At 57.0% G+C, this 27,376-nt stretch overlaps 1 protein-coding gene across 5 annotated transcripts in view; it reads left to right on the forward strand.

Annotated features, from left to right (window-relative positions):
- The window catches only part of PAK4 (p21 (RAC1) activated kinase 4), a 42,119-nt gene that overhangs the window by 8,891 nt on the left and 5,852 nt on the right, over positions 1-27,376 (forward strand). For 2 of the 5 annotated variants that reach the window (XM_044256591.1, XM_044256593.1), the window contains exons 2-4: positions 22,550-22,623; positions 23,783-24,041; positions 26,856-27,305. In XM_044256591.1, coding sequence (XP_044112526.1) covers positions 23,838-24,041; positions 26,856-27,305 — 654 coding nt within the window. In that variant the 5' untranslated portion in view covers positions 22,550-22,623; positions 23,783-23,837. Of the gene's footprint in view, positions 1-13,706; positions 14,036-21,414; positions 21,563-22,549; positions 22,624-23,782; positions 24,042-26,855; positions 27,306-27,376 lie in introns of those variants that run through there. The other 3 variants (XM_044256592.1, XM_044256594.1, XM_044256595.1) reach the window with 3 other exon arrangements.

Raw genomic sequence — 27,376 nt, forward strand, 5'->3', positions numbered from 1 at the left:
GCACACTCCGGAGTGCCTGGCCCTTCGTGGCCTCTGGGGACACAGCGGTTGGTGGGTAAACAGATCCAGTTGCTACCCATTTGGTGTCTGTCTCCTGGACTCTCGGCCTTCTGGGGCATCCCTGCTCCGAGGAAGGGGAAGACCTGAAATGACCTTGGGTCTGGGGAGTGATTATTCCTTAGGCTGATTAGTAGGGAAAACTAATGGAAGGTTTGTACCTTGCCAGGCCCAGTGCCCCACATAGCACTCCCCTGCGACTGCCCAGTCCCACCTGGGATCTCAGAAGGGGGCTCTGAGCATTCAGCCCATTTCACAGACAGGGAACGGTAGCACCCGTGATGAGTGGTGAGTGTTAGCCAGGCCTGGTGAGAGCAGATCTGGCCAGATCTCCTCAGGATGCCATTTGTATTTCGCTGGTGGCCAGGTGGTCACTGTCATGTGGAGCAGCTTTTCCCATCTTCCTGGAACATCTGGAGCTCCTCCCGAAGATGAGAGCCCATTCAAGTCACTTGCCTATTTCCCATCGGGCTGTTTGCATTTTTACTTGTTACTTTGAGTTAAATCCTAGGTTCTGCGTGAGAGCCTTTGTTTCGAAGCTGCTGTCATTCTCCCTGTCTGCTGTTCGTCTTTTCAGTTCCTTTATGGTGGCTTTTGATGAATAGAAGCACTTAATTTTAATGTGGTCAAATATATCACTCATATCCTGTAGAGGTTTATAATTCTGCCTCTCACCTTTCTTTGTTCTAGAATAGTGTGTGTGTGTGTGTGTGTGTGTGTGTGTGTGGTGTGAGGTAGGCATCCAATTTCCTATTTGTCACCTGGATCCCCAGTCATCCAAGGACCATGTAATGAACACAGACTGACTTTTCTCCATGGCCACCCTTATCATAGATCCCATGTCTGTGTAAGTGGTTCTGGTGCTGGATGCCCCGTCGGTTTCTCTTTCTCTTTGAGCATGTTCATGTACCACCCCGCTCTCGCTTCTGTCCTTGATATGAAGTTTTGATCTTGGGGAGAGCAAGCACTCCTGCTTGTTCTTCTTCCCGAGTGTCCCGGCCATCCTTGGCTCTTTCAGTTCTACTTCAGCATTAGACATGTATCTCGTCATGTGCCCAGATGCAACACTGAGTCTCCCAGTTGATGGACATGGTGTTCCGGTCGATGGACATGGTCCATCTCTCCATTTATTTGTCTTCTCTGATGTCTCAGGAGAGTGCCACACTTTTCCAGCATCTTCCTTGCCCACTTGTTGGTGGCTTAGTGGCTTTATTCTGAGGTAGTTTGTGACGTGGCCGGCGTGGATTCTGTGCCTTCTCTTCTCACGAGGCGCCTTGCTCCCTGGGTTGCCTTTGCGGGATGAGGCTCACATGAGGGGCAGGAGCCCCCTACCCTCCCCCCACAACTCTGCTTCCTCCTTGGCACCACTCCTAGTCCCTGGCAGAGGGTGGGCAGGGTGCCCGGAGAGGAGGTTGTAATTTTCCTGAATGATTTCAAGGGCTAATTAAAGGTTTTCCTTGGCTAATCAGCTTACAGTTTAATTATCGGGGAACAGACTCAGGGCTGCGGGAAGCAACTCTGGTGGGGTCTCCCCACAGCGTGGCAGGGAGGAGCCAGGGCCAGGCCCTACCCCGCGGGGGTGGCAGGACCTGGGGATCCCCGGCACTTTTCAGTGGGCCAGCTGGTGCTCTCCATCCCCATGAAAGAGGAAGGGTGGAGGGCAGCATGTGTGGCCAGAGTCAGCACATGTGGGGTGGGGGCCCCTTCTCTGCTTGAAATCCTCCCATGTTCCCCACTGCCTGGGGAGAGGACCTGGTCCCTCCCCTGCTAGACTCGGCCCTGTCCCGGTGGTCTGTTTGCACTTTAGCCTCGCTGACCTTTGTTAAGTGTTCTTCTCTCATGTTTGCGTCTTGACCCTAAGGGTCACCTCCTCTGAGAAGCCTTCTTGGGTCACCCCTGCCCACCGGAGCAGGTGGTAAGCTCTGCGGGCTCCTTGTGGGCTGGCAGGGTCACTCACTCCACTACTGATAAGCACTCAGTGAAGGGGACCCCTGGGCAGGGCCCTGTGGTCCAGCATTTGAGGTGGAGGAGACCCAAAAGAAGGGGTTCAGGACTGGCACTTGGAGGAAAAGGCTAGGAGTGGGGATTCAGGACTGGGAGACCTCAGCCAGCTGATGCCCTACCAGGAGAGGCTTCTGCCTGGACCAGACACAGGATGGGCTCCTGGGAGTTTGTGAAGGGGGAGGGGACCCAGAGATGGCTGTGCCAGGCCCAGGCTTCATTCCTTGGATTCCTCAGCAGCCCCAGACTCCTGGTGGCCCGAGGTGGGGGAGGGTAGGCAGGCAGAGGGGCCCCTGCCCCTCCCCGTGGTGGGGACCACCATACAGAACCCCAAGCCTACACATTTGAAGCCTAGTCTCTGGCTGTGGGGCCTGAGCATTGATCAGGGGTTTTGGGTTTTTTGGTTTTTTTTTTAAGGCATCCTGTGTGACTAGCTGGGATGAGAGCCCCTGGCCTCCAAAACCAGCATATATGTTCACTTTCACAACGTTTGGGGTACTTTTTGAGGCTTCTGACATAGTGTGACTGAGCCACATCACCCCCACAAGCACATGGTGGCATTGCAGACAAGGCAGCTGGGGCCCAGAAGCTTCCAGGGGCCACGCAACCTCTGCCGCTGTCCTGTCTGCCTGGGTCCTCCAGGTTCCCAGTGGGCCACCTTCTCTGTCTCCCTCCTCTCCTCCTCTCTCTCTCCATGTCTCTGCCTTTTGTTTCTCTCCCTTTTCCCCCTGCCCTCAGCTTCTGCTTCTCTCCTGCTCCCCCCCGCCCCTGCCCCACTTCCCCTGTTAGCGGGGATCCTGCTGTAGCCACAGAAGGGGATAGTTCCCACAGGCCCCAGGACAGAGGGTGGGGGGTGGGGAGGGGGTGGGAAGGATACTGGTGTCACCTTGCCAGCCTCTCTTGCTTCTCCTGGCACCTGGAGTGGAGGTGGGGGCATACCTCCCGCTGACATTTGGGGGCACAGGGGCCAGCTTTGCGACCTCGAGGGAGGACTGTCCACGCAGACAGACCCTGACATGACAGATCCTGTGACCCAAGATCCTTCCGTGGGCCCAGAAGTCTGCTGGCATCATCTGTGACCAGTCACCATCTCAGGCTCCCGTGGGGTGGCTGAGGGTTTAATCTTGGCGGAGGCGCACGCTGAGATGTGAATATTGCATTGCTGGAGCCGATACTGTGGGAACGAGGGGGAGTGAGGCCGGGGATCCTGGTCGTCCCCGCTCACAGGGTTCACTGGCCTCCTCTCCCACACACGCTCGGGGACAAAGGCTGCCCATCGGGGCCTCTCCAACCTTGACAGAGCACCTTCTCTGACCTCGGGCCAGGCCTGGGGCCCCACATTTCTCAGCATTGGTTCCCACGGGTTCCTGCCGCCTCCCGGGGTCGCTGGGAGGAATGAGTGAGTCAGTGGCGTGTGTGACGCTCAGCACAGTATTGCCATCATTATGTCATTATGGTCACCTTGACTGTGATCACTGTTCGTTATTAGAGGCAGGACCCGTGTTCGGATTCAGTAACCAAAATTCACCCTGTGAGTGATCCATAACTCTTCGCTGTTAGAATTAGGTCACATTTCCTTTCACAAAATGTTGAAAACGTTTGTATAAATGGAAATGTTCATTCATTCTTGGGAGAATGTCTCATGCCTTCCCCACATCCGTGTGCCTGTCCCCATCCCCATCGCTGTCCCCAGTGTCCCGCAGTCAGCACTGATAACCAGGCTTTTTCGTCTGTAACCCAAGCCCCACCTCCCTGATTATTTCAGAACAATTTCCATACATCAGTACTTGAGCCATGAATTTTTCAGATTTTTCTTCTGTAAGAGATTAAAGTCTAAGAAAACAAACCCCACAATACTGTTGTCTCGGGAAAAAAAGAACTAGTGATTCTTTAAGATAGTCAGTTTCCCCAGTTGTCTTATTATCCTTTTTCAGCGTGCTTTTTTGTTTTGGAATCTAGACAAGGTCTGTGCAGGGTGTTTCTGGTTGATGGGTCCCATAAGTCTTCTGTAGGATTTTTTGTGTCTGTTTTTCTGTGTCCACAGAAAACACACAGTGTTCTTTTGTGTGTCCACCAAAGACCCTCATACTTTGTCCCCTTGACTTTTCCATTGTCAGGATCCAGGCAGTGAATCCTTGTGGTGTCATTCAACTTGTTCCTCTGTCCTCCGTGTTTCCTATAAACAGGGACTCAGGTCTGGAAGCTCAATCATATTCAGGTGCTGTTTCTTTTATGGGTGGTGCTGTGTGTATGAACCTCAGGTCAACATTAGCACCTGGGACACTTTTGAAATAAATGTAGGCAGAGCCTGACTGGCTCTGTTGGTGAAGTGTGCGACTCTTGCTCTTGGGGTTGTGAGTTCAAGCCCCACATGGGGTGTCAAGATTACTGGGAAAAAAAAAAAATAAATAAAATGTAAAGTAAGATAAATAAATAAAGTAATAAATAGTAATAATAATAATAAATGAAGTAAATTCCATTAAATTTTAAAAATTCAGTAGTTGGGGAAAAATGCTTCCCTTGCTTGCGATCAGACTGGTACCAGACTGAGCAGCAGGGTCTTGAGGACCGAGGGTTGGGACCTGTGGGGGCGCCCGGGAGGCACGGGTGGAGTGTCAGCCTCCAGCTTCCAAGAACCGTCTGTCATAGGAGTACATGGCTTTGGGCTCCTGCTTTGTTGGGATTGTGGGCCCTCAGCCACGAGCCCCCTCACCCACCCCGCCACCCCATCCTTGACTCCAGCCGCTTCAGCTGGCCTGGTAGTTATCCTGCGGGACAGAGCTGCTCTTCTGCCCGGGCTGTGTCTTTGGCCAGCAGAGCCGCCCTAGGGAGCTTTCCCTTGCCCCACCCACTTCCCCCTCCATACAGTGATGGGGGCAGCACCTCCCTGGGAGGGCTGTGGTCAGGACTCCAGCAGACGGAGACAGGACAGAAAAGGGCGTGATGAGTGGCGCGCGCGCTGTTCCTCCACATTTAGCACAGGCCTCTTTTGACCTCAGCTCCACCACTTTCCCCTCCTAGCCTCCCTTCTGGCCACGCTGGCTGCTTGCACATTCTGGCACGTGTCAGGCCTGCTTCAGTCCTTGGGCCTTTGCGGTGGCCCTTCCCTCTGCCCTGATCATGCTTCCCTGGCTTGCCACGTGGCTTCCTCATGGCCCTCTGGTCTGACTCCAGCATCACGCCCCTCGGGGCCTTTCCAGTGCTCTCTGTCCTCTCCCTCTGGTTGCACACTCTTCGGTTGACTTGTGTATTGTCTCATCTCCCCCACGGGAATGTCAGCTCTGAGAAGGAGCCACTGTCTCCTTTACTGATCTGTCCCTGGTGCCTAAAACCATGCCTGGCACACAGCGAGCGCAGAATACAGTCCTGGAGCGTGTGGACAAGCGAGACAGGAACATGGTTGAGTGAGCGGACTTGGGCCCAGGTCCGACCTACCATGGACTCCTGGCTCCAGTACACACTCTTGTGACCTGGGGCTGGCACCTGCCCTTGCTGAGCCTTGGTCTCCTCCCCTGCCACATGGGGGTGTTCACAGCCCCCTGCTCGCTGCCTTGTTTGGCACCAGCACGGTTGCCCGCAGGGAACACTGTAGCTGGTCTTCCCACCATCCTATGTCTCCAGCGTCTGGCCCAGCCGAGCCAGCCAGGGGCCGCCCCTGCCGTGGGGACACTTTAAATCTTAAATAACTCCTTCCACTCTGTATGGTGGGCTGCTGGGGCCCTGAGGCCGGTCAGGGCAGGGACACCATGGATGGGTATGTTCCTGTGGCCAGACAGGCTCCTTGAGGAGTGTGGTTCCCATAGGACACAAGAGCGCCCAGGATGTGGAGAGGTATGGGGCTCTGGCCGTGTCGGAGGGCTTCAGGGCTGCCTGCTTCCAGGCCTCTGTCTCCCTGGTAGGAGACAGGCCGAGAGCTGTGCGCGTCCAAAGAGGACTGCTGTTCTCATGGTGGTAGTGGTTCGCGGCTCTCGGCTGTGCATGTGTGTGTGTGTGTGTGTGCTGAGAGATAGGGCTCAAAAGAGAGACTGAAGGTACATGCGTATAGAGACAAAGCTCCCAGCTGTCAGAACCGCTGCCCCCAGTGTTTGCTACAAGTGTCCAGTAGGACACACGTGCAGAATGTATGTAACTCCCCGTTGAATTTCATGAATGAGTATCACGATCAAGCATATACCCATCTAACGACCACCCAGATCAAGAAGACAGACATCACCAGCACCTCAAAAGCCCCCTACTTCATGTGCTCTTTCCAGCCTTGGCAAATAAATTCAGCGCCCCCTTTTTTCCTTTTAATCGTTGCCTCTGTTTTGGTGACTCCTGAGAGATGTCCAGTGCTCCCAGGGGGACAGAGAGTCACCTGACAGACCCCACCTTAGAGGCTTTGACTAGCTTCGAATCCCTCCTTATGCACTCTGCCCAGCTGTGGGTGAAAACACTCCTGCCCTGGTTAGAGCCCTCGGTGCCCATCTGCAGGTGTGAGCGCCTCCCCCCACCCCCTCACTTCCCTAAACCAGCTCCCACATTTCTCGGCTTTTGATGGTACCAGACCAGGAGCACTTGGCTGTCACTCGCTCTGTTTTTCTCTCAGGGTTTCTCCAGGTGGATAACGGAGACAGAAGTCCTGTGCCCTTGGGAATGTTCCCCAGTGTGGGTCAGAACCACATCCACCAAGCAGCCAGATGAAAGCAGCCTAGCCCTGGTGGGGCGTCAGGAGGGCACTCTGGGGGGTTGAAACCACTGCCTCATGGGACAGTGGGCATTTTCTGCCTGGTATAGGGCACTGCTGGCTTCCCCAGTCGCCAAAAGGGATTCAGTTACAGGCCCTTGATACATAAGGGGTCCTCCCCTGAGCACCTGTAAGGGATAAAGGGGGCTCTGGTATCATCCTGGGTCTGCCTGTCCCTCCACGTGGGAATGGATGGGGGCTGGGGGCCAGATGATTTCTTTCTGGCCTGCCCCCTGGACCCCTCTGCTTCCCCTCTTAGCCAGGCTTGTCCAGCCTTTCATGGAGAGGCCCTCCGGGATGGAGAGTACTTGCAAAGGCTCTGTATGTAGAGGCCTGGGTCTCCTTCTTGGCTTTGCCACCTACTAGCTGGGTGACCTTCAGCATATGGTGGCTTCCTGATGTGGGCCTCAGTTTCCCCACGATAAATGGAATTGTATGAAGGTTATTTCATTCATGTAGAGCATTTAAAAGAGAGTGGCACTTAGAAACCTCATCATGAGTGCTAGCTGTGGGTATTACCGTCCTTACTGCCATTCACTCATTCGTTCCTCTGCCTCCAGCCCTGTCCTGGCAAAGGGCTGGTGGCCTGTCAGCCATGGTCTTCCTCATGGAACTTGCGGTCCAGTGACAGAGACAGACAGACACAGCACCAGTCATGACAGCCCAGAGCGACCTCAGGGGGAGCACAGACCCCTGTCACAGCTGTGATGGAGGAAGCCCACAGGACTGGGCCTCGGAAATCAGGGAAGCCTTCCTGGAAGAGGAGACAGCTGAGCCCAGGGCAGAAAGAGGAGCAAGAGTTAGTGTGTAGAATAGTGTTCCAGGGAGAGTGAATAGAGTGTTCAAAGGCTAAAAGGTGGGAAAGGCTCTGGCGTATTTCATAAATTACTACTATTTTAAGTGAAACTTTTTATTTAGAGATAACTGTAGATTTGCTGGCAGTTTTAAGAAATAACACGGAGAATGCCCCTGTTTCCCCCATGGTAACATCTTGCAAAACTCTAGTTAGTATGAGACCATAACTAGGATAATGACATTGATATAGTCAAGAGATAGAACATTCCATCACAAGGATCCTTCCCAATGCCTTTTTATAGCCACGTCCCCTTCCTGGCATGTCCCTGACTCCTGGCAACCACTCCCCATTTTCATAATCCTGCATTTCAAGAATATGATGTGTTATGGAACAGTTTTCACAACCATAATGTGAAGAACTATAACAATAAGGAGAATTTAAGATATAAAGCATAAAAAGCTTAACATTTTAAAAAAATGGTATTAAATGGAGGCCTTTTTTTTTTTTTTTAACTCAGCTTCATTCTCTGGAGATTTCATCCAGGTCATTGCCCAATTCAATAGTTCAGTCCTTTTTCTTGCTGAGTAGTATTCCATGGTATGGACATATCACAGTCTAACCATTCACCAGTTGAAGGACATCTGGGCTAGCTCCCTGTGGGGGGCGATGCAGATAAAGCCACCATAAACAGTTGCGTACAGGTTGTTTGTGCGAATATAGCTTTTTGTTTCTCTGAGACGAATAACCAGAAATGCAGTTGCTGGTGTAGAGAAATTGCCAGACCATTTAGTTGTACCATTTTTCATCCCCTGCAGCAGCATGCAGATGAGCCAGTTTCCCTGCACCATCACCAGCATTTGGTGTTGCCACTGTTTTTGATTTTAAGCTGTTCGACTGGGCATGTAATGATAACTTATCGTGGCTTCAACTTCCGTGTTTCTCATGGCCCGTGGTGCCTCCCATCCTTTCATGGGCCCATCTGCCATCTGGGCGTCATCTTTGTGAAATGCCTCCTCATGTCTTCTGCCTGTTTTCTACCTGGATTTTTAGGGTTTTTTTTTATGGAATTTTAAGAGTTCCTTCTCTCTTCCAGATACTAGTCCTTTGTCAGATAAGTTTGCAAATATTGTTTCCCCAATCCATAGCGCTTCCCCCCCCTTCTCATGGACTTCTGCAGAGCAAAAAAAATTTAATTTTGATGAGGTGTGCATTACTAATTTTTCCTTTTATGGATCTTTTGGTATCAAGTTGAACAACTCCATGCCTAGCCTTAGACCTGGACGGTTGGTTTGGTTGGTTGCTTTCAGAAGATTTTTTAGTTCTGTATTTGATTCTGTGCCTCCATCATAAGTTCATGTTGGTACAAAGTGTGCCGTTTAAGGTCAGGGTCTGTTTGGGGGCATGTGGATATCCATGCTTCCAGCACTCTGGAAAATGCTCCTTCCTCCATCCAGTTGCTGATACCTTTTTTTTTCTTTTTCTTTCTTTCTTTTTTTTTTTTTTTTTGGACAAAAGTAAGTTACCACAATGAGATCCACTTCATACCTACCAGGATGGCTGTTCCCCCAAAAAGGGAAAATCACAGATATTGCTGGCAGCCTCCTACATCGTGGGCGGACACCTAAGCCGGTGAAGCCGCTGTGGAAAACAGGCTGGTAGTTGTTCAAACGGTTCAATACAGAACTACCCGATCACCTAGCAGTCCTCCTCCCGGGTGTACCTCGAGACGCATTGAAAACAGAGACCTGAACAGACCCTTGTACTGGCGTTCGTGTTGCGTTATTCACTAGCTAAGAGGTGGAAGGAACCCAGCGTCTGTCAACAGATGGGATGTGACAGACACGGCGGAGCATCATTCAGCCCCAGAAATGAATGGGCTTTTGAAAAAACGCTACAATATGGGGTGGACCTTGACAACGTTATGCCTGGTGAAATAAGCCAGACAGAGGAGAGATACTCGTAAACCCTCACTTACGTGAGATAGCTAGAATAGGGAAGTGCACAGAGTCTGGAGAACAGAGGTTGGGGCGGGGGAGAGGAGGTTGCTGGGAGCAGGAGGGAATGGGGAGCCATTTTCAGAGGCTGCAGGGTTTTTGTCGGATACGCTGAAAAAGTCCTGGGTGTGAACCCGCGGCTGCCTTTAATGCCGCTGAATTAGGCCCTTTACCGATGGTTAAGATGATAAATATTCTGTATGTTTTCAGAAAGATGAAAAATCAGTGTTTTTAAAACCAGCGCATATATCTGTGGGGGTCTGTGGGCTCTCTCTTCTGCTCGTTGACCCGCGGGTTTATCTACACTGTGTCATTACTATGGCTGGGGGGGGGGTGGCAGGTGACACCTCCACCTTCTGTTCCTGAACCGAACTGTTCTAGGGCCCGGGGGCCTGGCTTTTGGAGTTCCTCGCAGGCTCCCTCCTGTGGCAGGTGGTGCCGTAGGTTTTTACCCGGTTTCAGGGTCACCCGCCTCGTCCTCAGCCCCCATATCTGATTCATCAAGTGTTGCTTTTCTTGGCAAAGACCTCTGATCTGTCCCCTACCCCCCTCTCTGTCCTGCCGTCCTGGCCACCTTCATCATTTGCGGGGAGCAATGCTGCCTCCTGTCACTTGTCCCTGCACCCACTCAAGCCACCTTGATCTGGTCCTCTGCGGACAGGACAGCCAGAGTTCTATTAACAAGTGCAGGCATGTCCTCAGCCCCTTCGCTGGCTCCTGGCCCTCTCTGGCCTTGATCCCCCACATCCTCGTCCCTCCAGTGAGCCCTTCTCTGCTGGGATTTCACACTTCATTGGTGTGATCCTTGATGAGAGGCCCCTCCAGGCAGAGACAGAGCTGCACCCCCCACCTTGGGGGCATTTGGTGGCCAAGCATTGGAGTTTCTGTGGACAGTATGGGTGGGGTGTGGTAGGAGAAGGTTACATGCCGCGGGCATCCAGAACCCAGGGAAGGTGAAGAAATGAGCCTGGAGAGGCAGGGAGAACTTGGGGAGTGGGGGTCCCTGGAGAGGAGATGGCTTTAGCTGTGCGGGCCCTGGTAGGGTTTCAGCAGGAGAGGGACATCAGTTGGATTTTACAAAGGTCTCTCTGGCCCCTGGAGGAAACTCAGCTTTGTGGAGACACTTGGCAGGCAAGGACGGCCTGGGCAGGGAGGCCAAGGGGCTGGGGGTGGGGGGGTGGGGGCAGGCAGCCCTCACTTGGGCAGCTTGGCAGTCACGATCCTGGCCCCAGCAAGGCCACTTCTAGGCCCGTGGCCCATGGCCGTGCTGGCCCACCTGTGAGGTGACATCTGCGCACAGGTGTCATGGCCATGCCATTTGTGAGAGCACAAGTCTGGAAACCACCTAGCTGGCCCTGTGGGGACCCGTTCCAGGCACAGTCGCCCCTCCACGCCGCTGCTCAAGCAGCACCAACAAGCGCTTTCAGAGACGGAGTAGGTTTGGAAAATCACTAAGACGTAGATACTTTTTTCTTTGTCTTTAACATTGTAATTTTAAGCTGTTCGCATGCACGTTGAGTATAAAGCATAATGTGTAGCATGACTGGTTACTCTAGAGAGAAGACCCATGTAGCCGCCTCCCCCCAGGTGAAGAAGCAGGGGGTGCCAGCCCCCCCAAACTCCCCCCCCACCGGACTCTGGAGGACCCCACTGCCTTGCGCTTCCCCTTGGTCTTGCCAGCTCTGTACGCAGCCCCAAACAGTATGTTTCATTTCGTCTAGCCTTGAGCTTTTTCTAAACAAAGTCACAAGACGTATCCTTTGACGTTTTCCTGCTTCCGTTTTGGTTTCATTCACCTGTAGCTGTGGGTCGTCTGTTCTCACTGTCGTGCACCATTCGGGGGAGCCAGGAGATCCCCAATCATTGTCCGTCCACCTTGGGCCAGCACTCGGCTTGTTTTCCAGTCTCTCTGGCTGATTCAGCCCAAGTCCCCATGCATGTCCCTGAGGCAAGCAGGCTGGATCTTTCGGCTCCATACCCAGGGGGGCGCTTTTCTAGGTTTGAGGGAGTGTGCCTGGGAGAGCATTCCCGAGGTCCCCAGTGTGTGTCTTCCCCTCCACTGGAGGCTGCTAGGCTCCTCCCTGGGCAGGGGTGCGGGGGAGCCAAGGACTGTTTGGAGAAAAGCGAGGTCAGAATAGTATGCGTGGCGTGCTGCCATTTATGTACTTAGAAGAGGTGTGCAAGCGTGTGTGCGCACACACACCCATGCACACGCACGTGTAGGCTCTCTTGGAAAGGAAAGAGGGGAGAGATGGAGCCCAGATGTGGCGGCTTGTTAATAGTTGAGAAGCCAAGTGACCAGCTTTACATGAGTTTATTGGTTTAGTCTTGGTTTGGGGGTATGTTTACAAAGTTTCATAACTGTTCTGGTGCGAGGTGATCCTAGGGCAAGCTCTCCTCGCTCCCGAAGCCTGGCCCCCAGGAGCACCCCTCACTTGTTTCCACTGCGACTTCTGGGGAAAGGGTATTTCCTCCTCCCCCCCTCCCCCATCCTTCCCCTTGGGACTTGGTTTCCCTTGGCTCAAAACTGCCCAATCCTGACTGCCTCCCCAGCCAGAGCCCAAACCTGCCTGTCCGGTTTGGGAAGGTCTGGGGGCCCACCCACTTGGCTCCTGTGCTGGTGGTTGCCTGACCAGCGCGCTCCCCCCAAGAGAGGAGGGAGTGGCCTGGGATCTAGGACTTCTGGGGTCTCCTAGACCTGCCCTGCTGTAGCCCCAGGCCCACCCTAGGCCTGGCGGGGAGCCTATGGTTGGATGGGCAGGTGGAAGGCAGGAGGAGGATTTCCGGGACCTTGGAGCCGGGGCTCCCAGGTCCCAGTGATAAAGTCCTCAGGGAGTTGGCTGCAGTGGGAGTGGTCTCCGTGGAGGTGCCAGAGCCAGGGAGGGGGAAGGACACGGGCGTCTTTATCCACCTGCCTGCCTGGGCCACTTGCTGCTTCTCACGGGCTCACCGTCAGCTGGGCACCTGTCCTGGGCCGCCTGTGAGAACTTGAGAACCTGGTCCTTGCCGCTCACAGGAGTTCTGTCTAGTTTGCTCACTGCTGAACTGTCAGGGCCTCCCAGCGGGCTCTCCCGGCCAGTGCTAAGAGCTCAGGAAATATGTGACCGAACATGAGAGCCAGACATCAGGAGGGCTCGGCCCTGGGATGGAGTCTAGAGGAGGTACCAGACCCAGCCTGGTGTCAGGGAGGGCTTTCTGGAGGAGAGGGTGCCTGAGGCAGGCCCTGAAAGGTGACTGGTGATGAACCAGGGATCCCTGACCTGGGCCCAGGAAGACTTTGCTGAGGAAGTAAGATCTGGAGGGGGAGGGAGGTGTGAGGCAAAGGGGCGGCAGGGTGTGCACACCCCTTCTAGAAGACTCCTGTCTGAGCATTTTTTTCCTCTGTCTGGAATGGGGGTTCTGGGCAGGCTAGCCTCATGCTCAGAGCAGCTGCCTGGGAAGCCTGGTGCCAAACCCCCCTGCAGGGTGCCTTGGGCAAGTCTCTGGACCTCTCTGGGCCTCCGTTTCCCCCATTGTAAAATGAGCCTGTTAAAACACCTGTCCCTTAAGGGCCCTGCTGGGGGGAAATGGCTTAAAGCAGGTCAGTGCTAAGAGCAGGGTCTGGCCCAGGGAAAGTTCTCTGCGGAGTTGGGCCCCTCACTTTCAGGTTAGTTGCATCCTGGCGTGGCTGGCAAGACAGAGCCAGTCCTCCCCACCTTTCTTCCTCCCCGTTTCCACCATTCACCAGTTTCACTTTCACATCTGGAGATGGCTATGTCTGGGGTCCACTGTGACCTGCCCCACGTCTAATGAGAGAGTGAGATGGAGTGGGGAGAGGCCCCCTTCATGCACCCTCTTGGGGTTCTGGCTGGAATTACTGGGTGGGGGGGCCAATCCGGCAAGCTCCAACCACCCAGCCTCATCAGAGAGTTCCCCCAGCTCCCTCCCTCCGTCCAACCCTCCCAGCCCCAACTGTCATTTTAAACCTGGCCGCCCTGCCAGCCACTCTGAGCCACTCAGCCCCGTGTGGTGTGGCCCCTGTTGTCCTGGCTCCTGGTGCCAAGTCTGGCCCTGGGGGTGCATGGGTGCTGGCAGCAGACGGACCCTGTTAGAGCAAGGGCTGAGGTTTGTGTCCCCTGCTTCTGTGTCCCTGCCCAGCCCTTCCCTCTGCCAGGCAGTGGTAGCCCGGTGGCCAAGGCTTTCCGGGCTCAGCCCCTCCTTCCCTATGTTCCACCCTCCGCCCTCGCCCTCCATGGACTGGAGCCACAGGCAGCCCAACTCCTGCCAGGGCAGGGCCAAGGCACCACCCACAGCCAGGGAGGCCAGAGTGCGGGGCCAGCCAGCTCCCCTAGGTGGGTGGCTCACATCCAGGGCCAGGGGAGCCCCTTGCTCCCCATTCCTGCCCTGCCAGCTGGAAGCCTGTCAGTCCACTGCCCTCTCCCACTGACGGTGGCCCCAGGACCGGGGAGGAGGATGGCCGAGGTGAGCTGACCCTGGCCTCGGAGGGGCAAAGGGGGGAGGAGGGAAGGAGAGGGGAGGACTGCCCATGGGAGGGTGTCAGCCTATGCTGGGGGACCACCCCTTTCTTGGTCAGAGCCAGGGGCGAGGTCGCTGTGTTTCCATGTGTTAACAGGCAGGTGTTTCGTCTGCTGGCACTTGCCACGTGCCTCCGCCCAGGTCCCTGAGTGCCTCCGGGGGAGCTCAGTCCTGGGGTCTGGTGTTCTAAGGGGGGTGACTTGGAGGGGCTGTGCCTCACTGAGTCACCCTGGATGACCCAGGAGTTGGTGGTGGGCGTGCCAGGGTCTGTTGTGGGGTCTCCTTTCCTCCTGTGTATGGATCTAGGGAGTGTGGGTCTCGTCTAACACTGTGACTGGGGGAGTGTACCCAGGTGTGTGTGTGGGGTCCTTTCCAGGCATGTCAGGCGGTTAGGGAGCGTCTGGGGTTGGCTGTATGCACGCATGGGCCTGCGTTCTGAGCTGGTGGCTGGTGAATATCATGTATATTGCTGGTGTGTGTTGTGGGCCTCTTTCGAGAGTCCGTGTATCAAGGGGGTGTGTGTGGGTCTTTACACCATTTGTGGAGAGGGTCCTGGGTCCACGGCTTCTCCAGGGACCCAGCTGTGGGCCGCCTGATTGTTCTGGCCTTTCTGTTGGGAGAGGTTCCTCTGAGCCAGGCCCCTCTTTCTGACTGCTTCCCCGGCATTCTCACACTGAGGCCAGAAGGCTCCCGCGGGCTCTGCCGGGGCTGGTATTCCAGAGGCGGGACCTAGGGCTCAGGGTGTGATTTTTTTTCTGGGCCAAGGCTGCTGTGTGGCTGCAGTGGCTTCTCATGCTTCAGAATTGAGGACTCCTCCGTGTGTGTGTGTGTGTGTGTGTGTGTGTGTCTGTCTGTCTGTCTGTGTATGGAGCAGGGAGTTGCGTGGAGGGCTGTGCCTCTTTCCTGTTACCCCCTCCACCTTCCTGCCCTGCTTCGGGAAGAATGAATGGAGTCTGATCTGATTTTCCTGGTCCCTGGGGGCTTGCCCACACTTTCAGGTTTGTTGTGGCATCCATCCCTACCCTGGGCACCTCTGGGGGGTGACAGACGCCAACAGTGCCCTTTGTGTCTGTTTCCTTTTGGGCCTGGCTGGGTAGGGAGGAGGCACCTGAGCCTCCCTGGGGACTCGGAGCACCAGCCCAGCTGGCTCCAGGAAATATCTTCTCTTCATTTAGCCACACTGTCTGAGCTGTGCCCCACCCCGTGTTGGGCAGGGCTGGGGACACAGGGTGGCTGGGATGGCCCCAGGCGCTGCCCTCTCGGGGGCTCCCAGACAGCACAGCCCATTCTGCTCTGATCAGAGCCCTGAAAAAGTAAGACAGCAGAGACTGTAAGGCTGGACCCTTGCACTGGGCTGGAGAGAAGTGTGTGCAGCACCTTCTTCCGTTTATCTGTTCCTGCCCCTGTGCATTCAGCAGCAGCAGCAACCATGGCCATGGTAGTGCCAGCGGGGTAAACTGTAGTGAGGACCCACTTGGTGGCAGCACATCTCTCTGCCGAGTCCTTACCCTGCACGATCTGTGCAAAGGCCCGGTTCAGAGAGATGGCACGTATCTGGCCAGAACATGAAGGGCAGGGCTGCTCCTCACGCCCCAGATGCCAGCTGCTTCCCAAGGCCAGGGTGACCCATGGGTCTGTGTCATCCTGTGGGATTTCACATGTTACGGGGACCGGTGGATTTCCGGCAGCATTTCTTGCCATGTGACTTGCCTCTTGCCTGTAGCCACAGTGGGCCGCCGTGTCCTCACATTTCCAGCCGAGGCAGCATGGCTGGAGTGGGCCTTCCTGGGGTGGGGTGGACCCAAGAATAGGATCAATGGGGGGCACCTCTTGTGGCATTTGGTGCATAGGCCAGCTTACTCACAAAGAGCCAGATTTGGTCTCTCAGGACTGGAACCGGTTCCTGTTTAGGCATGAAGGTCCGACTTCCAGGCTGTGTGGGACGGGCGCTGGGGATGCCTATCAGCCCTCGCCCCCCACCTCCCTTGTCTGTTCCTCCTCAGGGTCCAGACTGCTCACTTGGCCGCGGCATCATTCATTTGTGCCACAAACACTTGCTGAGTGTCTGCTGCTCTAGATGCCAAGGATACAGCAAGAAAGACAAGGGCTCCAGCTATCAGGGAGCCTTTGCTGGGGGCCCCTTTGCTGGGGGAGGAGAGGGGACCCATGGTCTGCATTAATGTGATGTCAGATGGTAATAAAGGCCACAGAGAAGTATAAAGTGGGGGTGCAGGTTTTGTCAGGATCCACGAAAGACCTCTCTAATGAGGTTTTATTTCTTAGAGATTTTAATTTATTTATTTGAGAGAGAGCACACGCACAGAGGGAGAAGGAGAAGCAGACTCCCCGCTGTGCAGGGAGCCTGATGTGGGGCTTGATCCCAGGACCCCAAGATCATGACCCGAGCCAAAGGCAGACGCTTAACCTACCAAGCCACCCAGGTGGCTCTCTAGGAAGGTTTTATTTGCACAAAGACCCAAATATCAGGAAGGGGTGAGTCATGGCAACTCTGGGCAGAGGGGGTAGTAGGTTCAAAGGCCTTGAGGCTGGAGCAAGCTTGAGGTGTCCACGACTAAAATGTATGAGGCCAGTACAGGTGTAGTGAAGTGAGAGGAGGGGTGGGGTCCCGAGGATGGCGGAGTACAGCTGGGCAGGGCCTTGGTAGGGCACAGTGGGGAACTTTATCCCGGTCCGAAGCCCTGGAAGAACTGTTTGTTTAGCATTGCTTCTGGTTCCCTCCTAACCAAGGCAGCCTTGCTGATCTTGGTTCTGGTCATTGACAGTAGAGTTTTTTCTGCCCTTGTTCTTGTCACATGAACTTCTGGGATCCTTCACCTGGAGCACAGGCCTTGGTTGGTGCTGGGGCTGCCAGCAAACCGGGAATGGAGGGAGCAGCGACAAGGTCGCCTCTGCAGCTCAGTACGGGTGCTTTGGTGACCTGGTGGTGCTGGGCAGCCCTGGGCAGTGAATTCCTCTCTCTGGGCCCTGTTGTTCTGGTTTGAGAAACAGGAAGGAAGAGGACTCTCCCCCGCAACCCAGTCACCTAAGAACGGTTGGGAGGGCTCAGGCCTGGTCTGCATGTCTGGCCTGAAGCTGGGCTACAGTCAGCACCAAAGCACACACACACCCCTACACCCCTCGCCAGTGCTGAGCCACTGACTTCGTGGGAAGCGTGAGGCACGCTCATCACTGCGGGATGCATCAGGGGATATGAAGGGTCAGGAGAGGGTAGACGGGACAAACCAGGCACTGGGGGTACGGTGATGGGCAAGACCGGACCCAGCGCCCGCCTGCGTGGTGCTCTTGGCTGCGGCTAGTATGGAAGATGGTGTCAGTTGTCAGCAAGTCCTGTCACCTTGGCTGTTCCAGCATGCCCAGAGCCTGCCCACTTCTCCCTCCAGAGCCCCCACGTAGTCCTGCCTGCCCCTTGGCTGTCACACCCTCCGCCTCCCTGGGCTCCACATAGCCACAGTCCAGCCTCTGGCTGCCTGAGTCAGGCCACGGCCCTCCCCTGCTCAGAGCCCTTGTGTGGCCCCACCTCCCTCCAGGAAAGGAGGGAGCTGTCCCCGTGGCCCATAATGGCCCCATTATGTGGTGGTGATCTGCCCCCACCACTAGGCCTCCTCTGCTCTGACCACATCAAGCACATCCCCACCTGGGGACAGGTGCACTGAATCTTCCCACTCCTGGGTGTCCACGTGGTTCCCTCGCCCCTCCCCCGCTCGGGTCCCTGCTCAAGGGTCACCTTCCCAGCCAGGCCCTCCCTGACCTTTTCACTGAAACTTGCAGCCTCTCCTGGCCCTCAGCACTCTCTTGATCCTTGCTTAGTGTATGTTCTCAGCATTTACCCTCTGGCTCACTAGATATTTTTCTGATTTAGCTCATTTATCGACTGTCTCCTTTCCCCTAGAACGTGAGCTCTGTCCACAAGGGCTGGGATGCTTCTGGCCATTCTGACCGCTGCTAGGAGCCCCAGCCCCGGTCTGGCAGAGAGCAGCCCTCAGTAGCCACGGACAGTAGGCAGGTGTGTGAGTGTGATGGGGTCCTTTGGGGTGTTTGCCAAGGAGTGGGCTTAGGCACATGTTTGGCCCAAAGCTCAGGATGGTATCTGGGGTCAAGATCCCTGGGGAGAAACTAGGCTCAAGGCAGCGGGGCTGGGAGAGAGATTTGGACTGGGGAGGGCGGGGGCTGTACAGATGGGCACCTGAGAGCTGAGCAAAGGTGTGGAGGTGGGATGGGTGTGGGGGTGGAGGGGGACCGTGAGGATTCTGCTGGGGGCCGGTCTCCCCTCCTTTGTCAGAGCCCAGCCCTGACAGTGAGTAAACTGAGGTGGGAAGGGGCTTCCGTGAGCTAGTAGGTTAAAGTCTTAGCAGGGGCGCCTGGGTGGCTCCAGGGGTTAAGCCTCTGCCTTCAGCTCAGGTCATGATCTCAGGATCCTGGTATGGAGCCCATGAGACTCCCTGCTCAGCAGGGAGCTTGCTTCCCCCTCTCCCTCCTGCTTGTGCGCTCTCTCTTGCTTTTTCTATTAAATAAATAAAATCTTTAAAAAATAAATAAATAAAAGTCTTGATAGAAAGGGGGTGGCAGCTCTGAGTGCTGACTGGGGACAGTGGCCTGCCTTCATGGTCCCCTTCCTGATTGAGGGTTTCATTTTGGAGACTGATCTTGGCACATCCCCTGCTCTTTTCTCGGGCCCCTGGGTTCCCCTTCATCAGCTCCCCGAAACCGCAAGGGAACAAGCTTGTTTCAGAGGGGTGGGGGGAGGAGGGAAGGAGACCGAAGGTTAAGGAGTTTTTGCACACACGTGCATACACACATTCCCCGGATGACTTTGTGCTACAGGTGCATCTCGCTCTTCCACCAGAGTGGATTTTCATGGTGGGGAGAGTCAGGCGTGGGGTGCGGTGGGTGGGTATCGTTTTCTTCCCATGAAAGCTCAGGAGGATGGAACCAGCGAATGCAGGGATGTCTAGAAACTTGGCAGCTTTGGGTAGGACGGGCTGGAAACTGTCCTGTCCCCCATGTCGAATAATTCAAAAGCTTTTTTCTTCATTGTAGTAAACATTTGAGAGTAGGGTACGGAATGTGCCTGCATTCGTGGGATCAGACACAGGGCTTCAGAGGCATCTGTGGCCTGGCTGGTGGCTGCACGCTGTCCCACCCCACCCCACCCCCACCACCACCCCGTTCTATCTAAGGTTGCTGCTTCACCCTCTCCTGGAGTTTCCCCAAGGACCGCCTGAGCAGTATCGGAGGTGTCTGAGCAGGGGTGTAGTGTAGCGGGTACAGATGAGTGCATTCATTCACCGGCGGTTCCTTAAGTGCCTGGTATGGGCTGGGCCATATTGTAGACATTGGGGTATGGCACGGAGCAAGACGGATGACAGGTGCAAAGGGAAAGATGTAGAGGGGGACAGGACTGGAGCCAGGGATATTTGAAGAGAGTCATGGGTAGAGGGAAGGAGGGAAGGAGCCATGTGCAGATCTGTGAGAATGAAGTTCCAGCAAGGGAGTGACTGCCAGTGCAAAGGCCCTGAGGTGGGGTCGTGTCTAGGGTTTGCAGAAAAGCAAGGAGGCCCATGTGGCTGGGGCAGAGCGAGCAAGGGGCAGAGGTGACAGGCAGATCATATGGGCCACAGGGCCACGGGGATGGGTTTTGGGGACTAGCAGTAGGTTTAAGGAGGTCGATGCTGTAGTGGATCCAACTGGCTTCTAGGCCCAGCTCTGCTTGGTAACCTGAGCAAGAGATTTCACCTTCGTGGTCCTCAGTTTCCACATCTGCAAGATGGAAATGAGAAGAGCTGTTCCCCCCAGGTCACAGGGAGTCAGTGAGCTGAGGGTCTGCATCTGGGCAGGGTGGTGGGGTCCCTTGCGGTTGGAGGTAATGATGTCAGTACTGGGGCTGAGCCTCGGAGAGGTACATTTGGTGGCGGGGATGGACGTGTGGCCATCTTTTCCCCTGCAGATTGTCTTGCTGAAGGGGAACAGGAACCCCCACTCTGGGCTGCCTCCCATTACCCTCGGGTGGCTGGGACAGGTCAGATAGGAGATGGGGACCCTGAACCCCAGGAGGGGTCAGGGCAGGACCAAAAGGGCAAGTGTGGGGGTGACTGGCTGGCTCAGTCGAGGGAACATGTGACTCTTGATCTGGGGGGGGGGTGTAGAGATTACTAAAGATAAATAAATAAATAAACTTGAAAGAAAGAAGGAAGGGCAGGGTGTAGGCTTGGGAGGGAGGGAGGAAGTCGCCCTGGAGGCGAAGGGGACAGAAGCAGTGGCTTCCCCGGGGCCCTTGGTACAGGCCAGGCAGGTAAGAGCGTGGGCTCTGGTGCCCACCTTCTGGAGTTTGAATGCTGGGTGCCCTGGACAAGGGGCTTCCTCGCTCTGGGCCTCAGGCTCCTGGTCTGTGAATTGGGGTTGGCCAGTTGTGAGGGCAGTCAGTAGACTGCAGGGTGCAGGGCCCTCTGATCGTCGCTGCCTTTATTTCTGAGGACTGGCCTGGAGCCGCAGGTGCACTCTGGTGCCAGGTGGTGAGCCCTGGGCGAGTGGGGTGTCTTCCCTGCACCTCGTTCCTCCTTGGCTATAATGTGGGGCTCACAGTGGCTGCGTCCTCGTGGGTCACGTGTGCAGGTGAGATGAGGGGCTCTGGGCGGGGTGCTTGGAAGAGGGGCCAGCACACAGTAGGTATTCGGTGGGTGACTGTGGGCGAGTGCCTGGTGTTCTGTGACTCGGAACCCCAGGGAGCACAGTCCGACATTATCCTAACAGAAGAGGAAACTGAGGCATGGGGTGGCCGAGCTGCTGACCCCAGGCTGCACGGTGAGCTCCCAAGGTGGCTTGGCTCCCAAGTACAGAAGGTACTTCGCTGGGGAGCCCCTGTGCCCCCTCTTTGCCCACCTCCATGCTCCTGGTGCAGGTACCTAGCTTTGTGTCACAGCTGCCCCACCTTCCCCGCTGTGGGCTCCTGTAGGGTCAGGAGCCAGGGGACTTGGTGGGGGCGCCGCCCGGCTGCTGCGGAGCTGGAGGCTGCCCCAGGGTGGAGCTGGAGCCCGAGCACTATAAACACGGTCAGTTCCTCTGTTTGTCCCTCCCTCCGTGCTGTGCCCAGAGGGAAGGGGTGGCCCGGGCAAATATCCGGAGGTGTGTCCCTCCATCCCCTTCCCCTGCGGGGTCAAACACCCCGAAGGCAGGATACACTGGGGGCTGGCTGTGGGGTGTGTGGATGCCGCTTGGGTTTTATGGGGGCGAGGGCTCTAAGGAGGCAGTCCAGGCCCCCGGCCTACGCAACCCTGTCTGGGTGCTGAGCTCCTCCCACTGCAGGGTCGCCCCGCCCTCTCCTGGGCTTAGTGAGGGGTCACGTGGTTAATCCTACTCCCCGGAGTGACTTGGTGCCTTGGGCTGTGGGCTACAGGGTGGAAGATGGGTAGGGCCGAGTGAGAGAGGCCAAGGTGAGGCTGAGGCCAGGCGTGCCAGGTGGGGACCCCTCTGGGAACCCTGCAAGGAGGTGGAGGTGAAGCTGTGGGGTATCGGTGGGAGGATGGGGGAAGGTCTGGCTGTGGGGACAAGGCAGGGACCCGTTTGAGACAGGCTGACGGCTGAGGGCAGCAGAGAGGCTTGGGAGCCAGAACAGGGTGGATGGGTGGTCGGGGATGGAAGTTGAGGTGGGAGGGAAGGGCTGGAATGGGGGGAGACACTGAAAGGGCTCCTGGCTTGGTTGAGGGCAGAGGAGGGACAGAGGCAGAGGCAAAGGGACCTCCATCCTGGCCAGGGCCGCCGTACCCCACATCCGAGCAGCTGGGGACCCCGGAGCAGCAGGGAAGCTGACCTGCTGGAAGAGCTCTGGCGGGACCTGGCTCTGGCCACCTGCTGCCCAGGAGGCCCTGACCAGTTGAGACAGGTTGTCTGCTGGGTCCCCACCCCCTCCCAGCTGGGCGCTGCTGCCGGACCGGTTCTCCTAGATGGCTACCCACTGATGGTCCTGCCTCTGGGCCAGGGCTGGCTGCAAGTTTTCCCGACCTCACACAGCTGCCCCAGTGGAAAGGCGGAATGGCACGGGGAGGAGGAGAGCCAGGTCTGGAGGGCAGCATCCCAGATGCCCAAGAGGGTCCTCAGGTCACAAGACTCAACTGCATTTGGGGCTGACCCTGTGTTGGGCACCATGCCAGGCTCTGGGGAGCCAGCCTGAAGCCAGCAAAGAGCCCAGCCAGATGCCTTTCCCCTCATCCTCTGGGTCTTAGCTCACACAGCCTCTCTGGGAGAAGCCTCCCCTGGCCCCTGACCCTACCATCCCTCAGGCTGGATCTGGTCCTCCTTGACCCCAGCCTTGACCACCCTGGGCCGTCGGAGGCAATCTTGATCTCAGTCCTCACCGTATCCCGAGCAGCCACCAGCACAGGGCTGGGCGCAGAGAAGCGAGGTGTTAGCGGATGAATGAATGCGTATTTTCTTCCCATCTTCCAGATGAGTAACTCGAGGCCCCAAGAGGAGCCGTCACCTGCCAGAGGGCACATCTAGCACAGCCAGCATCAAACCAGGTCTGTGAGACTCCAGGGCCTGGGCGTGGGACGGGGGTACAGGACCCGGGGTCCCCCTCCCCTAGACGCTGTTAGGAGCACTCTGGAGTCACCGTGGTGGAGCAGGGCCCGTGCTCCGTGCCCTGCTCTGCTCCTGTTAACCCAGTCAGTCCTCACAGCAGCCCTGTGAGGGGGAGAGAGGTCACGTCACTCCCCCACGGTCCCACAGAGTGAGTGGCAAAGAAAGATTGTTCTCTTGCCATTTGACTCCTCATCCCCTCACTGCCCTGGTCTCCCTGGGGACACACAGTGGTGCATCTCTCCGGCAGTCCCTTTGGTTTTCCAACTGGCTTTCAGTGAGCATTTATACGGTGCCTGGTACCAGCTGAGGAGTCACCTGGAGACCACAGAGCCTAAAGGCAGGGGTGGTTGCGCTTGCTAATATGCGCTGCACCTTGGAACTTTCCCCACTGTGCAGCCCTGGTGAGGAACTCCCTTCTCCGAGCCTCAGTCTCTTTGTCTGTAAAGTGGGAGTGTTGGGGTGAGGCTCCCAAGGGCCGTGCATAGGACAGGGACTAGAAGCAGTTGTTGAACAGTCGCTCAGTCACTTAGTGTGGGCTACAGGCCAGGCATTGTACTGGGGCTGGGGTAGGATACAGGCACACGGGGCAGATGAGATCTGGCCTTTGGTGCTGATAGTCTAAGGGTTGGGGGTGGGGTGTAGACATCCAACTGGTAAACTCAAGAATGAACAGTAGAATTTTCAGGAGTTAAACGTGCTGTGAAGCTTTGTGATGGAAAGCTAGTGGGACACCTCCTTCACTTGGGGCGGTCAGGAAAAGATTCACCAACCATTCTGAGACCTGAAAGAGGGGGCGGAAGGAGCCATGTGTGGATACTAGGACACTCATACTAGGGAAGAGTGTTCCATGAGGAGTCAGTGCAAAGGCACTGAGGTTTGAAAACCATTGTGAGCAAAGGGGGCATGAGAGCAGAGAGGGGATAGGTACAGGGCATGTCGAGGGGACTCAGGGCTGAGCAGGGGAGCCTGTTCACGGGTCCCTCAGGCCACCTGTGTGGAAGGGGAGACCAAGGAGGAGATGAGGAGGGACAGGACTGGGGCAGGGCCTAAGGAGCCCAGAGAAATGGGCGGGTTCTGGTGAGCGGCCCCCTCCCGCAGGCCTGCTGAGAGGAGCCGCAGTCTGCGCCCTCACGGCGCCGAGAGCATCAGCGCCATGTTTGGGAAGAAGAAGAAGAGGGTCGAGATCTCCGCGCCATCCAACTTTGAGCACCGCGTGCACACAGGCTTCGACCAGCACGAGCAGAAGTTCACGGGGCTGCCCCGCCAGTGGCAGAGCCTGATTGAGGAGTCGGCTCGCCGGCCCAAGCCCCTTGTGGACCCTGCCTGCATCACCTCCATCCAGCCCGGGGCCCCCAAGGTATGCCAGCGCCCACTGTGGCCTCTCCTGCCCCATACTAACCCCATACGGCACCCCCAGGCCTTAAACCCACGCTTGACCCTAGGGCCAACGCCTCCTTGCTGACCTCCTCCTACCGACAGCCAGACAACCCTCTACCCTAATCTTCGCCCCAGTCCTGACCTTTCACCCCTCCACCCACCGATCCCTCCCCATGCCTCTCAACACTGACTCCCACCTTGACCCCAGTAGCAGCCCCCCACGCCAGCCTCTGAGTTGTCCTCCTCTCCCTGGGCTCCGTGGCCCCATCCCGAGTACCAGAAACTTGTCCTTGGGCGAGGGACAGATCCCCATGGTAGGGCCGACCTGGGGGCGCCCAGAGAGCTGCTGACCCGGCCTCCCCTGCCCCTGTCCCCCAGTCTGGGCCAACTTTGTGGAGGAGGGGGACACCTGAGCTGTGCCCTGAGAGGGAGGAATCCTGTGGCAAAGAGAGCCTTTTAGCAGAGGAAAGAGTCCACGGGAAGCCTTGGAGGCTTTTTGGTTTGGGGGGTGGTTTTCCGGCCATCTTGAGCAAAAGGGAGGAGTTGGGATTTGAACCACGGTCTGTTTCCACAGCCCAGGCTCTTAGACCCCTTTGCCATCTGTGCAGTCTCGGCACCCAGGCGTGGCATGGTGAGGCCGGCTGGTGGCAAGCAGGGTGTGAGCCTGCCTGGCTTGGGAAGCCCGCCTCCAAGGCCAGACTTCACCCCAGGGGCAGTGGGAGCCAGGAAAGGCCCAGGGCCAGGGGCACGCAGCCAGGGTTGTTCTGGGGCTGGAGATGGAGATGGGTGTGCCGGTCAGCGGGCCTGCGGTGGGGGACAGGCCTTTGGCTGACTCATCATCTCCGGGGCCTGGTGCGAGGACACTCACCAGGATGGGCTCCATCCCGCGGCCCTGCTGAGGTCTCGGTGCCTCTCCTGCAGGCCTTTTGAAGACTTTGAACTCTTTCCTGCTGCTTAAAGCAGCAGAGACTTCACATCCGAGGCTGTATTTCTGGCTTCTGCTGACTAATCGCAGGGGCTGAGGGGGTGGCAGCTGCCTCCGCGGGCCGGGGTGCTGGCTCCTCTGTCCCTGCTGGCCCCACCCCACCTGCTTCGCTTCCATCCCCCAGCTGGCCCTGGGGCTCCTCCATGATGGCTGTGGCTTCCCTAGGGGACCCCCGAAAATCTAGCCCCTGCTTGGTCTGCCAGCCGTGAGTCCTGTTTGGGCCCATGCCTGCCAGGAAGGGCCACACAAGGGGCCATGGGGACTAGCAGAGTCTTGGGGCCCCTGTGGATACGTGTTTGCTGCCCCTGGCTGGGAATCTCCCCTTGGCTGGGTCTTCCCAGGCCCTCCCGCAGCCCCCAGTCTTCTTGGCCTCTTATTCCAGCACTAGGACATGAGCAGGTGTCTGTCTACCTTGCTTCACAGGGTGCCCAGGCAAGGAGGTAGCCAGGCCCCAAGGAGGTGGGGCGTGGGAGGGAGAGACAAGGGCGGGCCCCTGGGGGCCCTGTGGGCTGGAGGTGGGTTTCATGCACGGTGGAGGCAGGCAGTTGTGGCTTGAGGATGTTTGGCAGCCCTGGGCCCCCATTGCCACTGGCCTGTGAGTGAGAGCAGAGGGCCAGGGTTGCGTGTTCCGTTCTTTTCAGCCTCCTCCCAGCCGGCCTCCCTCCCCCGCTGGCTCAGCCCATGTTTCTTGAGCACACTGTGCACACTTACCTGACACCGTGCTAGGTACTGAGATGTAGCAAGAGCAGAACAGCAGGCAAATTCAAAAGTTGTCCTCATGGATGTCACAGGAGGGGCAGGTGACAGTCAGCTGACAGGTGCATCAGGGCAGCTGGTTTCTAGGGCTCCAGAGAAAGATAAGGCAGAGAAAGGGAATGGGGGTGTTAGGGGCTGGCATTTTAGACTCTGGGTGGTCAACAGAAGCTTCCCTCTGAGAAGGGGAATTCAGGCAAAGGCCTGGAAGAGGAGAGGAGGGAAGGAGCTGAAGGCATACTTGGGGGAAGATGTTCTAGGAAGAGCAAACAGCCAGTGCAAAGGTCCTGAGGTGGGCCTGTGCCTGGTATGTTTGAGGAGCAGTGAGGAAGCTTGTGTGCCCTGAGCTGAATGGGAGATGAGGAGGTATTCCTGGAGGCCTTGACTCTGTTTGAGGGAGGAGGCGGCCGTGACCAGGATCAGGGTGCTGGGCTTGGCATGCGAAGCTTGGGTTTATTCAGGGCACATGTTACATTCACCAGGCCACGTGGGAATTCCCATTTGCCACCACTGCTCCTGGACTTCAGGCCCAGTCCTTTCTGACTCTCCCTGTGCTCTATCCTTGGCTTCCGGGGGACAGAGCATGGGTTTAGGGTTAACAGCCCCAGCGGGCAGCAAGGGAGGAAGTCCAGGCGGGGCCCTGGGCCCAGCATCCTGTAATTTGCAGCTCTCCAGGACTGTTTATGGAGTGGCATGGGCTCTGTGCTCCTTCCCCTCCCGCCCACAGGGCAGAGACCTGCCCCCAGGCTGGAAAACGGGAGAGAGATGGGGGGGTGCTTTTTAGGGGGACTGGCCAGACCAGGGGCAATAGCCTGACCCGTGGGAGGTTACACCTTCAGCTTTCTTCCCGCACCAGGTGTGGGAGGGGCTGCAGGGGCCCCTCTGGTGCCACCCCCACCCACCCCGCCCCTTCATCACCCCATGGCATTTCTTCATTCCGTCTCTGTCTTGTCTCTGTGTGTGTGTTTTGTTGTCCTGTCCTTGTGTGTCGGATACACGTCCTGTGTCCTCCTCTTCCTTGCCCGGCCCCCATCCCGCCATTGCCATGGACCCCAGACCATCGTGCGGGGCAGCAAAGGCGCCAAGGATGGGGCCCTCACGCTGCTACTCGACGAGTTTGAGAACATGTCGGTGACACGCTCCAACTCCCTGCGGAGAGACAGCCCCCCGCCACCTGCCCGTGCCCGCCAGGAAAACGGGATGCCCACAGAGCCGGCCAGAGCAGCCCCAGAGAAGGCGGGCAGCCAAGGCCGGGGTGCTGGTCGCAGCGAGGCGGGTGGCAGCGGTGGTGACAGGCGGCGGGTGGGGCCAGAGAAGAGGCCCAAGTCTTCCAGGGAGGGCTCAGGAGGACCCCAGGAGTCCTCCCGGGACAAACGCCCCCTCTCTGGGCCCGACGTCGGCACCCCGCAACCTGCCGGTCTGGCTGGTGGGGCCAAAGCGGCAGCTGGTCGGCCCTTTAACACGTACCCGAGGGCTGACACGGACCACCTGGCCCGGGGTGTCCAGGTAACCAGTACCCCTGCCCCGGGACCTCCCACCGCCCCTTTGTCCCAAACGTCCCCTGTTCCCTGCCCACC

The sequence above is a fragment of the Neovison vison genome, chromosome 7, assembly GCF_020171115.1.
Source record: "Neovison vison isolate M4711 chromosome 7, ASM_NN_V1, whole genome shotgun sequence".
Taxonomy (NCBI): Eukaryota; Metazoa; Chordata; class Mammalia; order Carnivora; family Mustelidae; genus Neogale; species Neogale vison.